This window comes from Sceloporus occidentalis, unplaced genomic scaffold (genome assembly GCF_023333645.1).
Source record: "Sceloporus occidentalis isolate IW3139 unplaced genomic scaffold, rSceOcc1.0.p SCAF_13, whole genome shotgun sequence".
NCBI classification, from domain to species: domain Eukaryota; kingdom Metazoa; phylum Chordata; class Lepidosauria; order Squamata; family Phrynosomatidae; genus Sceloporus; species Sceloporus occidentalis.
In genome coordinates, this window is record NW_028316993.1 from 13,256,643 (window position 1) to 13,273,739 (window position 17,097).

General features: G+C 45.5%; 1 protein-coding gene across 1 annotated transcript in view; it reads right to left on the minus strand.

Annotated features, from left to right (window-relative positions):
- Positions 1-10,522: 10,522 nt before the first annotated feature.
- The window catches only part of LOC149305018 (potassium voltage-gated channel subfamily KQT member 4-like), a 58,796-nt gene continuing 52,221 nt past the window's right edge, over positions 10,523-17,097 (minus strand). The window contains exons 10-14 of the mRNA XM_089478461.1: positions 14,100-14,317; positions 13,211-13,313; positions 12,427-12,558; positions 11,853-11,988; positions 10,523-10,775 (exon numbers count right to left, since the gene is read on the minus strand). Coding sequence (XP_089334587.1) covers positions 10,557-10,775; positions 11,853-11,988; positions 12,427-12,558; positions 13,211-13,313; positions 14,100-14,317 — 808 coding nt within the window. The 3' untranslated portion in view covers positions 10,523-10,556. The remainder of the gene's footprint in view (positions 10,776-11,852; positions 11,989-12,426; positions 12,559-13,210; positions 13,314-14,099; positions 14,318-17,097) is intronic.

Here is a 17,097-nt window from a genome sequence, read left to right on the forward strand (position 1 = left end):
AATAACATAAACTGCATTTATTGTGTTACCTGAATTGTTTGGTTGTTTTAGTGTAGGCATTTTATTGTGTTTTTTGCATGCTTTACCATTGCTTCTGTCTTCATCTGAAGATTTTATGGTCTATTGACTGCAAATAAAGATGACTGATCGATCAATTGATTGACTATGCTGTCGTTTGTCCACCCAGTTGCTAGTTAGATTTTTTCCTCATCTGATCAAACTTGATATAAGGAAGATTGGGGATAACTCTTTCCACCAACACGAATATCCATGTCAGGAACAAACTCTTCTAGAACATGGCCACATAGCCCAAAAAACCCACAAAAACCTATGGATGCTGGCCATGAAAGCCTTCGACTTCACAAATACCCATGTTGGAATATGAAACTGGCCAGCCTCACAGTGGCTTCTCTTGCTTCCATCAAGACTTTTGCTTTAAAAAGCTTGTCGTACTTAAGAAATGTTTATGCAACTGGGGACATTTTTGATCCATCTAAGTTTCTTTTCCTGGTTGGGGAAATAAAAGCTCCTGCATGCCTCCCGCTTCCTGGCGGTAGCAACCTTACCTTCAGAGGACAGAACACAAGGCGTTGGTTGGGGTGTCAGGAAGGTCGACTCGGACATGCAGAGACCCAGCGTCTCCAGCGCGCATACTTTGTTGGTGACAAAGTGGATGGGAATCCATTGTGCGTCATGTGTTTCTCATGAGGCTATGGGGGAGAACTAATAGGGACTTTCCTCCACTTGACGTGAGCATCTTTAGCCATTGGGTCACCAGCAGAAAAAGCAGATCCTTGGCACTGTGGAGGTTAAAATCAAAATATCACAGATCAAATAATACATGTGCCCTTCCTCGGACCACAGGACAAAGAACAGAAGTGGTGTGATGTAACTGAAATGTGGCGAATGATCGAAGCCTATTGTCTTACAATGTGGATAATGTGGCACCACAGAGATCGGCAAATGTAGGATTGTGCGGTCATTCATGGGTATCTCTTACGAAGGCATAGTTGCACTATAAAAATGGCAGAGCAATGGCTTAAAAATGGATCAACAACAACATCATGCAGTATGCGGTGGAAGAAGTTGTTGCAATTCTGGTCTCATTCCCTGTCCAGAGCCTCATGCAATTATGTGTCCTTTCTCCCTGGACCTTGGTTTAGCACACAAATGGTTACAGGCAATTGCCAAAACTCCCAGTCTGTGTTTTCCCCACTTTTCCAGAAGATGCAGTTTCTCAGAATTTTCTCTGTACCAGCATTGACCATTGGAAAAATTTGGGGATAAGGGGACGGAGACAGAGATCACATTACATTTCTCTCCAGAGACCATGCACAGTAGTTCTTCCAAAATTAAAATTCCAGCTTGATGGAGCAGATTTGAGAGGATGAAGAGGACAGGAACTGAGGAGGGGGCAGAGGAGGAAAAGGAAGCAAGGGACACAAAGGGTCTTTGCAACAAAAGAGGCCTCTGGTGGAATGCGCTGCATGGACATTTTTGGCACGAGCCAATAACAGACAAGCCTCTCCCAACCCCAAGTACACCACAGAGCTCAAAAGAATTACTTTTGGTACTCTAAATCTCATCATTCTTCCATGTGTTGGTGGGTTCTGGCAGGATTGGCAGATCTCAGAACCCATCTTCTCTTCTCCAGGGTTCAGGGCGAGAACGCTGCCTTGAAAAATGCCTGCACGTATATTTTTCCTCATTGGTTAGACTTAAGGTTTTTGCTTTAATTTGCATATTCTGTGTAATGGTGGTTGATGATTAATGCGTCAGGCCTAATGACATCGTTGAAGGGTTCCCCTTTGTGACATCATCCTTGTGACATCACCAGGGCTTGCCTCCTGGGATGTCACGGGGGGGGGGGGGCTTTGGCCCTGAAATTTCATGCCCTGGGATAGCCTTGACCTGGTAACCCTAATTCTGGGAGATGTAGTCCCCCTTCCAAAAAAAATAACATTCTAGACTCTAGAAACCGGATCGCAAATCGGTTTGAACCAGTTTAAATGACCCTGGTTCCCACTTGAATTGATTCACTGAAGCGATTCGGAGAGGGAGGCCACACTCTAGACCCATTTAACCTGTGTCTTTTTGACGCTGATTTTTTGGGGGGCGCCTTTTTGGATAAACCGATTCCGTGCAAATGTGAACCAGATGCGGATTGGATCAATTTAAATTTGTCCTTTGGCTGGCTAGAGCGGGTCCATTTTGAATCGATTCATTTGTCAATGTTAACCATAAGTGGGTTATTTTATTGTATTTTGCAGCAAGAAAGAACATGCGACCGGGGCAAATGAAGTGTGAACCACGCTCCACTGCTGAACTGATCCATCGATTCGGATTGCAAAGTGATTTATTTGTAAGTGGGAATGCGGCCTTAAATTGCACCCAAAGAAACAAGAGCCACCCAGCCCCTAGGCCAGTGGTGGCAAACCTATGGCACAAGTGCCAGAAGTGGCACTCAGAGCCCTCTCTGTGAGCACACATGCCATCACCCCAGCACAGAGTTCACCAGAGTTTGTTGCTAGAAAGTCAGAGGGACATGGCACTTTGCAATAAATAAGTGGGTTTTGGGTTGCAGTTTGAACACTCAGGCGGGTTATAAACCGCCACTTAAAAAGGGGTGTCTCTTCTAGACACCCCTGGCTCTAATACGGACTCTGTCCGTACAATATGGCGCCGGCCGTTCCACATGGCTGGTGCCATCTTTACATATCGGCCGCTGTGCATCCAAACATTTCGCGGCGTCTGTGATGTCGCGAATGTGCCCCTGGCGCATCGCGACGTCACAGAGGCGCCGCTTAAAGAAGCTCCATTTTGGAACTTCTTTTTTGGTCCGTGCGGGAGCCGCGCAGTGTGGCTGCTGCGGCTCCTGCACGGAGCAAGCGGCGGCGGCGGCAGACCGCCTCAAAGTGGCGGTTTATAACCCGCCTCAGTCTCTAAAATGTTTGCCATCACTACCCTAGGCTTACCATCTAAAAGGCATAACTTGCAAGGAAATGGGAGTGACGAAAGGAAAAGGAGAATAAAGCAGCTTGTTGTTCAGAGGCTATTTCTGGAGGCATTTTCTAAGATGTGGGGTCTCTGGACTGTGAGTCATCCCCGCGTTCAAGAGGACAACTCACAAAGACCTGGGTTTCCTGTGAGCGAAGGCATTGACTCACAAACACCATTCGGGATTTCCTCTGATTTCCAGGACTCAAGAAGAAACTGAGGTTATTTCCATGGGAAGGCATTATGCAAAGGGCCTTCTTGGGGCTGTAAAAAAGGGAAAATGAAGGGTGGAGAGTAAATAAATACATGGATATTTATTTCAATTTAGAGCCATGGCAGTTGGCAGGGAGACCTTGCGGTTGCCTGGAAAGGTGACACAGCAGCTGACATCCCTTCCAGTTTTCCATGTTCTCTTCTTCCTACAATGGACTGTTTTATATCCCACTTTACTCCCAATATCTCTTCTTCATTCAATGCACTGTTTTATATCCCACTTTACTCCCAGTTTCTTCATACAACGTACTGTTTTATGCTGCATCTTTGCTGCTCCTTATTAATAGCTGCTTTGCCGTAAAATGCAGGAAATGAAGAACTCTGTCTTTTTATCTATTTTATCTGCTTTTCTGCTTTTCCATCTCTTGCTTGTCAGCCTCCGATCCTAGCTCCGATCTGGAAAGGCTTTCTCCATTCAAGTTCCAGCTTGTCCCTGATTCCACTTTGGGACTGAAGCTTCCCTGGAACTGTCCCAAACACATTCCTTGAAGAGTTTGGAAAGATTTTGCTTTTTAGATTGCAATTCTCAGCATTCCCCCTGCAACCTCCAAATGGGGGGATTCTGGGAGCTGCAGTCCAAAAAAGAAACTTTCCCAAGGTTTGGGTCGATTCGGTTCCAGGTCCTGATCAGTTGAGACAGGAATGGTTTGACAGCTCTCTGCAGGCTGAGCTGCCAAATAAACCACAGAAAGGATTGCCAATGTAGGATCATCTCTGAAGTTTCCAGGCCAAAACCTGAGGCTTAGGGATGGCCTCTGGTGCTTTTGCCAAGTGTTATGCATTACGTACCAACCACAATTGCTCATGGGTTGTCAGTCAAACAGAGAAGGAGCTTAAAAACTTGGCAAGTTAAAGCAACCTGTTCCAGTCACCTTTTCTTATTGCTCGAAATTTCATGCCAAAGCTCCAAACGTCATATTTCTGGGGGAACCATCCTTAGTTTGAAAAGTTGCAAATGGGAGCAACAGAAATTGTGACTCATCTATTGTTTTAATATTTAAAACAATTTCAGAGAGTAAATTTTGGATAAAGCTATAATTCAAAGATATAGCCTTGTTGGTCTGTAGAATCAATATTCTATTATTATTATTATTATTATTAGGATGGAGCCGTGACAGTTAAAGCAGTGTCAAAGTGCATTAACGCTCCAGTGCAAAATGTATATCCTAAGAGAAAGGGAACCGATTGTCCTTCCCAGATCTCAACTTCTAGGGAGTTTCCTTTCACAGACTTTTTACGCATTCAGTGCTGGACTATATGAAGGTTAATGATTCACATAAGAAAGGCTTGGCACTGACCCCATAGCAAGAGGAAGCCAAGGTCTCCCTCCCTCCCTCATGCACAGCCTCCTTTGCCTGTCGCTGCTCTTGAAGATAAGAGTGCGAAAGGAGCACTCGGCACATGGCTGCGCATGACTCACATTTCCTCCCCAGCGTTCCATACATTTCTAGTCCCAGCCGGCCATCATCCTGGTAAATGTTTAACTCCCTGGAACCTGCTGCTTGGCATCTAGACCAGAGGTTATTCCATATATAGCAAGCAAAAAGGTTTCACCAAGTCTGGAGTCTGGCACAATGAAAGGAGCAGGAGACTAAGTCTGTTGCCACACTGCAGAATTAATGTAGCTTGACACCATTTTAACTGTCATGGCTCCATCCTGTGGAATCCAGGGATTTGTAGTTTGTGATGGCACCAGAGCTCTCCGACGAAAAAGCCTAAATAGACAATGAAACTACAAATCCCAGGATTCCATAGCATTGAGCCGTGACAGTTAAAGTGGCACCAAACTGCAGTAATCCCACAATGTAGATGCAGTCCAAGTGACTCCAGCGTTCACAAATCTTTGTGTGTTCAACGCCGAGCTTGGACTCGCTAAACTGTAAGCTGAAAGAGCTTGGAAATGTGGCTTTGGAAGAGAAAACTTCTAGCATTCAAGAGCCAGAGAAAAAGAAAAGGAAAAGGAAAGAAATAAAGAGCAGCTTTCCTTCCAAGGTACAGCTTCAGGCAATGAAAAGCTTCACCGGCCGAGTATTGCATATCAAACTCCTGGTTAAATCCCTGGGAGTTGTTATCTTTTTGTTTTTCCCTCTGCTCAGTTGACAACATGATCATCATTTCCAAATTCTGCCCCAGCCCATAATGATTCTTCCAGTTGGAAAGAGTTCAATAACGCCTTCAGATGTGTACATGCAATTATGTTTGCACATGGAGCTAGACGGAATGGAAAGACATCCTTCGTGGCACATTTCTACCAACCCCCTCCTGCACAACGGCACATAGCAATCCCCCCTCAGGCACATTTCATGCTCCCAAGGGCACCAAAACATCCATGGGGGGGTTTCCCATGTCTTTGTGGGCAGATACTCTGAGCTTCAGACAGACAACAGCTCTGTTCTCTTCCCGAAACCCAGGGAAAGTTCACATCTCCATACACAGAGGGGTCGGACAAATCCCACCATTGTCCTCCTCTGATGTACATTTCTGAGAGCAGATGGCTGGGTGGGTGCTGCCCATTACAATTAATCTCTCCCTCCTTTTCTTTGGTAAGAAAGAGCAGGATCAACGCTTCCCAGGGCTTGGCAGCTGTAGTGGGGCACAGGGCAGACCACTAAATGTTGTAGGACGGGGGTTCCCAAATGTGTCCATTTCTGGAGCACAGTGATTCTGCTGTAGGTTCTATTCTAGAGTCTATCCAGCTTGCTAAGTCCTATCCCAACATAGGTTCAGCACCTTGGAAAGGTCCTTTATAGCTTGGAATGGATTCATTGCCCCATTAACATGGAAGCCTCTGCCTGCCCCACAACTGGCCATCAGCTCCCAGTCTTCTTCACTGGTGCCTACACTGGAGGAAGGCTTTCTAGAAGTGGCAGCACAGAAGTGGGATTAATGGGGTGTTTCACCATGAAGGATTGTAAGCTCCAAGGTCTGGACAAGCATATATTTCCAAATGCTCAAGATGCAATGAATTTTGTGTGCAGTTGAATGGACAGTTGAATGGGCAGCGGAGGAGGATATCTGAGTCTAGTCCAGATCTCAAACCATGTCGCAAGAGCCTCTTCTCTTCCAGAGCAGACGTCCTGCCCTAGAGCAGATGTTTCTTGATACAGGCCAAGGGTCTTCTTACATCCTGGAGGTGGAACAAGACCGGGCAAGCAAGCAACATACTTGTGTTTCAACCTTCTCCTTTCCAAACCAGACAGAGATGGTTTTCAGAGATGGGGCTATTTAGCGCTTTGCACTGAGGAAAGGACTCCACCAGAAGGTCCCATCGCCTGTATTTCTTATGTGCTTTGAGCCAACAGATAGACACAGATGTCAGGTGGTGTTGTTTTTTGAAGGAGGTGTGTGTATGGATATGAAACCTAATAACCACAGACATACACAACTATACTTGGAAGTTGCTCAGGACAAGGTATGTAGGGTTGTTGTGTTTTTTGGGGGGTCCCATTTCCAACTTTGGAGAGTGTGTGACTTGCCCAAGATCAACCAATGGGTTTCTCTGGTTCAGTGAGGAATTGTTTTTGCTAAGGATTGTACATGCTGTCCAAGCCACCACCCTCTGTTCCTCTCTTCTTTCAGTCTTGATGGTTCCAGGGCTTGCCTTTGCCAGCCTAAACAGTAGCTTTTCTTTTGTCAGGGAAAAAAGGGCAACAGCTCCACTTAAGGACAGCTAGCAGGAACAGCCAGGGTTCACATTTTGCCTGTCAAAACCTGCCTGCATTGGATACAGTCCTGGAGACTTTCAAGGTGCACCCATAGCTGGCCATCAGTAGGATTCCCTCTGTCCAGGGCCAAATTTTGCATCTCATGTCCCCTTCCCACAAAGGCCAGAGATGAGAAAAGTGACTTTGCGATGCTAAGGCTGAGATCAAACATGGCATGTGTTGTGTAAAAATGTGGAACTCCACTATGGCTCCCCTGTCACCAGCTCCAGGATTCTCTGGGTTTCTGTAATAGCATCTCTATTCTCATTCCAGGACTGGTGGAGAGCAAAGGGGATCTGGAAAATGTCTAGCTACAGTCCCACAACCAGACTGACAGAAGACAAATTTGGCTAAGATCCACTGGCATCCTATGGAGGTCTCAATAGATAATGTCACTGGTCTGAGAAAAACTGCTCACATTGAGAAAGCAAAGTGTGTTGTAGAGGGAGAAGATGGACCCTTCTCCAATTCTCTCTCCATCAGTCACAAAATGGCCAGTGCAAGGGCTACTACAACAACACGATGTGACCTTAGGATGGGCACTTTGATTATGGCAGATTGGGGGGGGGGGGGGGGATATCAATCTGTTGTTGTTGTTGTTGTTATTATTGTGTACCTTCAAGTCATTTCCAACTCATGGTGACCCATAGGCAAACCTACCATGGGGCTTTCTTGGCAAGATTTCAGAGGAGGTTTCCCATTGCCTTCCCCTGAGGCTGAAAGAGTGTGACTTGCCCAAGGTCACCCAGTGGCTATGCTCGGAAATGAACCTTCATCGCCAAAGCCCAACACTCAAACTACTATGCAACGCTGGCTCTCCAACATCAAGCTCCACTATGACCATTCAAGATGGGGCTACCTCAACCATGGCCCACACCTTACCCTCAATCCCCCAAAGGAGAGATGTCACAAGGCACACAGGCAACCGTCTACTGAAAACTTTAATGAAACAAATAAGTTAATAAGTTAATAAAGTGAGGTAACTATTCACTGCTTCAGAAACAAAGGTTGGTTGGGACACCTGCCAGAAGGTTCCACCTCGCTGTCCTTAGTTAGTTGGTTGAAGCCATTCCCTGCTCCCTTCCCTTCCCTTTGCCTCCCGCCCTCCCCATGCAAACCCCTCCTTGCTTTGGGAGACATCCATGTGGGAATGGAAGACTTGGGTGCACTCTCCAAAGATGTTTCAGTGTTCAGTGCATGGAGAGGCGGCAAAGGGTGGCATCTGTGAGGAAAGGGTTGGGAACGGCCCTAGCTGTTTCTTCAAGACACATGCATGAGCATGCAAAGGGAAGGGGCAGGCAGTGGCGCATTTGGGCAAGAAGGGCTGGCATGGCATGCACCCTACAGAGGTGTGGGGTGAAAGGTGGCCTGTTTCCGGCATCAAATACCTGGGATGTTTTTTCCCCTGCAAGACAACTCAACCTCTTGGGTGCTGGTGGAGTACTTGGTGTGAGCAGAAAATAACAATGGGGTGCCTTTCCAGTTACTATTATTATTATTATTATTATTATTATTATTATTTCTTTCTCCTTCATACATGTGGCAGTAGGTGGGTGGGTGGAGATGAGAAGGAAGATACTCAAGTTGGGTGTGGCGGGGATTGAGCCTGAAAAGTTCCTTTGGGTCTGAGCTTGGAAAAGTTCCTTTGACATTGAGTTTGGAAAAGTTCCTTTGGGCCTGAGGTGGCACCTGTGGAGGGGCAATGGCCATTTGACCCATGTGCAAAAAAATCACATGCAAAGGAAAGGGGCAGGGGAAGAAAACGGACAGGAGCAAGGTATCTCAGCCTGTCCCACCAAAAACACTTAACAGATATCCAAAAGACAGCTGGAAAGAACATGGCAGTCCCAAACTATGAACATAGTTTGCGACATCACCCACTTAGCGCATCAGCAATTCCAGGTCCGAAACAGAATACAGGTTCAACAAAGAATTAGGAATGTCAGCCAGAATCCTTACTTATGTCTTTGTAAGTGGCCTTTGCGGGAATTAGAATTGGGCAATTCCATAACATACATATTCAGTAAAGGGCTGATGTTACATAAGTATGTAGCGGAGCCAACAAAGTGACCGATGCACAAGGTTTTTGGACTGCTGGGGGGGCGGCAACAATGTATCCCACAAGGGGATAAATTGGCCTCTGGTTCCCCATGCAGTTGTACACCTTTGGTGTAAAGCTAAACCAGAGCACCGTACCTTCATCCATCGACAGAACCAGAACAGAACCGAAACTCCTGATTCCTCTAAAGTTATTGGATGAACGGAAAAGACAAGCTCCCCTCCAACCTTGTTTGGGACAAGGCTAAGACTGAGACAGAAATGGGGCACAGAGCCTCCTGTAGGTCCACAGGAGTTTTGCTGCTCCTGGCCATCCAGATCAGGCCCCCATAGCACACAAAGACTCCCAGAGGTCACCTGGCTTGCTCTTAGCTTCCTGGGCAGAGAAGACTCCTTACCCATTTGCTAAACTGGAAAAACTCATTTCAGATTGCATATTCAAGGTTAGTTGCATATCATATTGCCCACCCACCCACTCCCCTGCAAACATGTCTTCCCCTTGCGGGGGAAGCCACACTGTGCTTATGATATCTGGGCCATAGAGCAATGCCTATCAAGGGCACGGGGGGCAGGGAGTGGGTTTAGAGGTGATATACAGAAGAAGTGCAAAGGTGCTTAAAGGCAGCCAGGAGCAGGGTGAGGCATTGGCAGGTATCATCTTCTTCTAGATGCAAAGACAAGAAACCACACTTGGTTGAGTCACTACGTCCCTTGTGTAGCATGGGAAGGAAGGAAGGAAGGAAGGAAGGAAGGAAGGAAGGAAGGAAGGAAGGAAGGGGGCCCTAGCGTTTGCATAGCTGTTAAGTAGCATCTCCAACCCAGTTCCCCCAAAAGGAAGAAGTCTGGAATTGACAGCTGTCAGAGAAAAGTTGCTAAGCAGCTGGGACCTCCAATATGGTCGGCTCGATCAGTGAGCTATTGTTGAGACTCAAAAGGCCAAGAAGGTGACCCTTCAGATCTGGAGAAATCTTAGTGTCAACTCCTCTGAAATTGAATGCCCCTGGAGATGCTGCAAGGTAGCAGAAGACCATGGTAGGTGCTACTCATAGGAGGATGGGTGGGCAAAAGAGGAGCCCACCCCACAAATTCATTCTAGGCTGAGATGGCTTCCTCACCACCATCTGAGTTCTGCTCATTAATGTCCTACTCACCAGCGTATACAACCTACAGAGGCATTTCTCAGTTATATCTGATGGGTGCTGTTGCATTTAGGAAACCATTAATGATGCCACGATGGCTCATGCTGCAGGTCTGATGTCCATGTTGCTCTTGGAACATCTGTCCTCAGCTGGAAGACTTCAAGTAAAGTTGAGGCAACACTTACGGTGCATTGAGGGTACAGTGTCCACCAAAGTTCTGTCAACATGGTGAGGTTGAAGAAGGTTTTGGCTTAGAGGAGTCCTATCTCCTTGAGCTGTCTGCCGTCCTCCCTGCCCTGGAAGCAGGAAGATCCCCTCCCCTTCTCCTCACCCCTCCCCAATATGGCTGGTGTATCACTGTTGTACAGCTAGACTGGGAGCCACCTTAGTCTATGTTGGTGCTAGCTGACCGGGAAATGTTCAAGGTCTGAGCAGAGACAGAGATGTCCTCATGGTCTACAGGACTGTGGTAGTCTGAGGTGATGTCTGGCTCTCCTGTAGGGATGGGCATGGCTGTGAGGCTGATGGAGTTGATGGAGCCTTTCCTCAAGCATTGCGAGTAGACGCCTAGCAGCAAATCCAGCTTGTGTTCAATGGACTGTACCTGCAGAAATATAGAGAGCGAGAGGTTGAGAAGAAGCTGAACTTTGGGTCAAAGAAGAAAGGCCAACTAGAGGGAAAACATATAAAAGTCAACTAGGGAAAATTCAATGAAGGATGAGGGAATAAATCAACTGAAGATGAGGAAACTCAGCTAGGGATGGGAAAACCTAAGGAGGGATTGGGGGAAAAAATCAACTAGAGATGGGAAAACTCAGCTATGGAAAATTTCAATGCTTGTTGGGAAAACAGGAAAATTCAGCTAGGAAAAGCTCAATGGTGGATGGCGAAAAATAAACTGAGGATGAGAAAAGTCAGCTACAGATGGTAAAACTCAGTTAGGGGAAACTCAGATAGGGATGGAAAAACTCAACTAGGGATGAATTCCATAAACAAACATGGAGTCACAGCTAAGAGATGTGCCTCCACAGAGGTGGGTCCTCACAGACATGTCAGCAGTGGAAGCCTATCCTGGACCTTAGAGTTTCACTGAGCTTTCAAGAAGATTCCGGTGAGGTTCATACCACTTCCCCAATATTGTGTTGTGCCCAATTCATCAGTAACAAGTAGTGGAGAACCCTCTGCCAGAAACCCCAGAGAGCTTCTGCTGTTGCCAGTCAGAACAGAGAGTCCTGGCCTAGATGGAGAAACTCCTGAGTATAAGGAGCTGCTTAGGCTGCTATGACCTCTCCCTTTGCTTTCCTGGAAACCGGTACCCAGGTGGATGCAGATATCCTTCAACCTCTGACACAGTGATTTCCAAACTTTGGTCCTCCAGATGTTTTAGACTTCAGCCCCCAGAATTCCTGACTAGGGTGGACCAGGGTTTGGAGACCACTGTGAAGTTCTGACATCTCCAGTTTTGAAAGGAGCAGCTAATCATGAGGTATACAAGTTCTGCTGGAGACCTTGGAGAACTGCATTCACTTCTCTTTTTTTTCTTTTTAAACTCCATTTAGGGCCCTGAGATGGCATCTGTAAGAGCCATTTACTGAGGTTCCTATGAACTGTAGGAAAAACTCCATCTTTGGCTTGGGTGCACGAGGAGAATATTAAAGACCTCCTCTGGACCCAGACCTACCTGCTTCTCCACTTTGACCACTCTTCCCAGCATACTGAACTCATCCACCAGTTCCATCTCCAGCGATGACTTCTCAACTTTCTCCCGCACCTTCTTGTCGATAGCGATGGCTCCACGACCCACAATCTGGTCCACCCTTCAAGGCAATGGGAACAAGGAATAAAAAGAATGAAGGAGAAAAAAAACAAACTACTACAAGACAAGTCTCCCTTACCTAGAATTCCAAAATCCAAAAATACTCCCATGTCCAAGCCGCAGCCTCTCTAACAGCTGGAAGTGATACCCTCCCAGAATTCCAAGGCTTGGAGAAGTTACTTTTTGGACTACGTACTATGTTCAGAACCCTACAGCCAAAATGGCCCTCAATCGGGGGGAAGGGAGCAGTGTATCTACTCTTGGTTTTAACCCAGGCTTAAAAGAGTTCTCCATAGTGCTGAACATTATCCTCCAAAACTGAAGTGATTTTTAAAATTGTAACTGAATTTAGCTCAGACCATTAAAGTCTGCACTTAAATCTGGAGTGGATTCATAACACGTTTTCACTGACGCTGAAGGCTCCTGAAGTTCTAGTTACCGGGTCTGAAGACTCTTGATCCTTCCCAGCATGTCCAGGTGGCCGGCTGAATATTGCTCAATAACATCCTTGACATCATATGGACGCAATGTCTCCTTGAACTTCCTTTTGGCCACCAGGAATTTGAGGATTCTGTGATAAAAAATGAAATGAAAGTGCAGTCATCCAGATCAGAACCATACCACTGAAGAAATGAAGCAACCCAATGCTGAACCAGGGCCTGGCCTTGAGCCTCAACAATCGTTAAATGGACCATCCTATTAAAATACTTAAAATACATATAAAAAGATCAACATACAGCAAAGGTCAACATGGATCCTTCTGCCATATCCAGTTAAAAACTGAAGGCCTACATAAATCATCAGGTCTTTGCCTACAAAAAGAGATTACAAAGGGGACCAACCTAACTTACCATGAAAGGTAATTTCACAATGTGGTAGCAACCCCCAAGAAGTTAAATTGACCGTCTTTCTTTCCTGTGTCATCACCAACCACACCTGTGATGGTTTTGGGATGGAAACAACACCTTTTCCCTAAAGATCTTAAAGTTCAGGTAGACTCATACCATCCCAAGGATTCATCCATAGGTCTCATAGGAAACTCAATGCAGAATGGAGAAATTGGCCCACCCAGACAAAGAATACAGAATCACAGAATATTAGAGTTGGAAAGGACCACAAGAGATATCTTATTCAAACCCCTGCCATAGAGGACTAGAAATACAGAAGCTGATCCAGGGACACCAGTTTGATAAGTTCTCCTACCCTTAACCCATAGGGCTCACCTGACCGCCCTAATGAGAGTCTTGACAGCGGGCATGATATCCTCAAAGGTTAAGTCGCACTGGTAGGTCTTCTCCTCACTGCTTTCCTCTGCAGGACCATCAACTGTGAATGGGGAAAAAAATCTTAAGAATACCCACTGGGATACTATTAGGTATTTATTTCATCATAAACTGACTTACAATCACATAAAGGTGAATCATATAAAGGTGAATTTTGCACAATGCTCATATTCCGAGAAGGGGAGCAGTGCTATAGCTACATCTTCTGGACCATTGATCAAACAGAACCATCAGCATGGCCACTGTGCAAAAGACCTGATTTACAATGTGAAGTCGAAGGCTTTCATGGATGGAATCCATAGTTTTTTGTGGCTTTTTTGGGCTATGTGTCCATGTTCTGGAAGAGTTTATTCCTGACGTTTTGCCAGCATCTGTGGCTTGCATCTTGAGAGCTACAGATGCTGGTGAAACACCAGGAATGAACTCTTCCAGAACACAGCCACATAGCCCAAAAACCTCACAAAAAACAAATTGATTTACGTTTCCCAATACAAATGTGTCCCGTTGCACAACATGACACACTGCTTATCAGGACATGCTGAGCATTGGGACATGGTGAGGATCAGGAAATGTGGTGCATCAGATTGCAATGGGTGCCCACGTTGCACAATAGGACATCTTGTGTAACGTCCCAGTGTGCATTGTGGCAATTCTCTAACAGGATTGTATATCATGCCAGCAACTGTCATTGCAGCTCTGTCGTCGTAAAGTAACTCATGCCTCTGAAGCAGGATTTGTCATTTTTGAAACCCAAACAACTGCAGTTCTGAGCAGGTTGTAAACGTGGTTCAAACCCTATGGAAACCCTGTGGTTTCTCCCAAGACCTACCTTCCACAGGTATCCGGGGCTTCAGCCTCAATGAGGCCCGGAACCGTGTCCGGTCGTTGAAGCTCCAGCTTTTCTGGACCTTGGTGGGGCTGGAGGCCTCATTGACGTTCTCGGTGCTGGGTGAGCGGCGGAGAGGCGGCACTAGATGCTGTTTCCCTCGACTGCCCTGCCTCTGGGAATTGCTCAAGCGGATGCGGTCCTTGATGCCCATTTTATTGCTGCAAAGGATTCGGAGTAGGAAGGAAGAAATCAACTAGAAAGTGGACAACCCTTGCTCCGGGGAGGATTACACTAGAGAGAAATCTGCCCACATTTACCATCTGCCCACTATGGACCTCCAGTAGAAACTGGGGTTTGGTTGGAGCTGGCTTAACTGTCCCTAAAATCTGATGTTAACTGTCTCTCTGACTCAGGTTTGGGTAAATTCACCTCTCTCTCTGCACCAAAAAATAGTGAAATCCCAGTGATTTCAAGACATTTTGCAAAGTCCTATAGTCAGAAAGTGAACGAAAGGGTCTTTTAAGGGTTGCATCTGCACCACAAGGCTGATAGAAGCTTGATCCCATTTTAATTGCCATAGCCCCCTCCCATGAAATACTGGGATTTGTAGTTTAGGGTACAATTTGGAACCCTCTAGTCTAGGATGGAGCTGCAGCACTTAAAGGGGTGTCAAACTGCATTATTTCTAGTGTAGATGCACCCCCTAGTGTACAAAAAATGGCTATTAGCCAAGCATTTTTGTGCCATTTTAAAGACTCACAAATGTATTAAAATAGGAGTTTTCTTGGACTGCAGCCCCTCTTATCAGATGCATGAAACGTTACCTGCACTTTCCAGTATACACACATATATGTAGCACATAAGCTTAAAGGGACAGAGGGAAGTAAGAAACAGAAGGTACTGACAGCAACCACAAGCTATTCACAAAAACTAGTGTTGATAACACAAACATTCTTGAGAGTAGGCATGCCCAGTTTGTAGGTGTTGGCGATATTTCTGAATCAGTATTTGCAATTAATGCTAGCATTTTATCTGGTGGCCTTTTTATATATGTAATAAGGCTACAAAACGTGTTTTGGACTGCTTCCATTCAACAACAGGTTGCACCGTTTGTGATATTGTAAAGGAAAAATTGTGTAAAAGAAAAATGACTTTTTCTGTTCCTGAAAAAAAAACCCTGCTTATTGAGAACCATTTCGGGAGTCCTAGTTCTCCCTCTAGCGTCAAAACTAAACCAAAGCACCAACGGTTCAGGAAGAGAAACAGATTTTCAGTTGCAAAATGGGATGGGACCATTTCTCCCAGCTGAGTCAGAATTAAGCTCAGCTTCATCTAGAAAGGCGAAATAGGGCCAGCTGTTGGGAGAATGCCCCCCAAACCGTTTTTACTTAGGCTGCATCCATACTGCAGACATAATCCAGTTTGACATCATTTTAACTGCCGTGGCTCCATGTCTATGCAATTCTAGGATTTGCAGTTTTGTAAGGCATTTATCCTTCTGTGTCAGAGAACTCTGATGCCACAACAAACTACACACCTCAGAATTCCATAATACTGAGCCATGAGAGTTAAAGTGGTGTCAAACTGAATTATTTCTGCAATGCGGATGCAGCCTTAGAAATCAGTGTCATTTGCTTGAAAGCCACTGGCCTCTGCCCAAAATGTTAGCCTTTGCACATTCCACAATTGCATCAGAACTCCAATTCCTAAGAACTACAGTTCTTCCCTTTCTTTCCAAGAACAGGTTTCTAGTCCTTATTAATGATGAATTGGAAAGCATTCATGAAACGAAAGTTCAGGGCTGGGGAGTATCTCCCTTCCAGATGCTCTTGTACAGTAATTCCCATCACCCTGAACCACTGACCATGCTAGCTGAGGCTGATGGGAACTGGAGTACAACATCCGGTGAGCCAGAGTTTGACCTAATCTAGTGAATTCTGAGTCAGATTTCCAGTGGTCATGGGTTAGGTTTTCATTTTGTCAAGCAGAATGAAGGATGCAAACAGGAGTTCAGCCAGTGAACCTAGCGCATATAAGGTTGCGGAATCCCATGTCTTGTAAAATGTGGGTTATCTTATGACTACAAAAAATTTTATTCCAATATATCATTGCAGCATGTCCATCCTAAACCCAGAAGGAATACACCATTCATGTTTTAATATTCAAACAAAGGACAGTAGGAGAGGGGTGGAATCTATGCATGCAACAAACTCTTCTCACACTCCAGAGCACTATGGAAATACTTACGGCAAAAGGCTGAAAACAAGCAAAACAAACAAGACATTGATGCATTAAAATAACCAAGAGGTAAACAGACTGAAAAAAAGACACCACCGGACGAAGGATGCCTGCAGAGGAGATGTTTGGATGTTCAAGAGGGCAGGGGGAGTTCGCACAAAATACGATGGTGATTTCGGACAATGCTCTTGCTTTTTTTCCCCCTTCAAAAATTCAAGAACATCTGTCCAGATAGGAACCCAAGCCAAGCCAACTGCATCACCAAAAGGATGATCAGTTTTCCCTGTGAGTCCCTCGACCAACTAAGTCATCTTACACAACGTCTAGAGATTTTCTCCTCCTTTGTGGTCATCTGCCTTTGAGTCACCTCCAAAGGATGGTAGGAAGGATTTTTCAGTTCAGGTTCAAGCAGTTTTTGAGGACTTAAGAGAATAGGAAAATGGTTGTTTGTCCTTGCCTCTGAGACTGACATTTTGCAAAGAGGCCTTGCCACAGACATGCAAAACATCTGTATCTTGAGGCACATCAAATCTCTCCCGCAGCTGTCCATGGGAGACCAGTCGTTCCGACCAAGTTATCTTTCGGATCAAAACAACAAAGTGTTAGCCCTAAACCTATAATAAAGCAACCAAAGAAACAGAAGGGTCTGGGGAAAATTGTTAACAGAATAAAACATAAAAATAATTTTAGTGTCTAAAATGCATTCAATAGGTGCAATGACAAAGAATTCCTTTATATATCAAACATATGCATTGTGTAT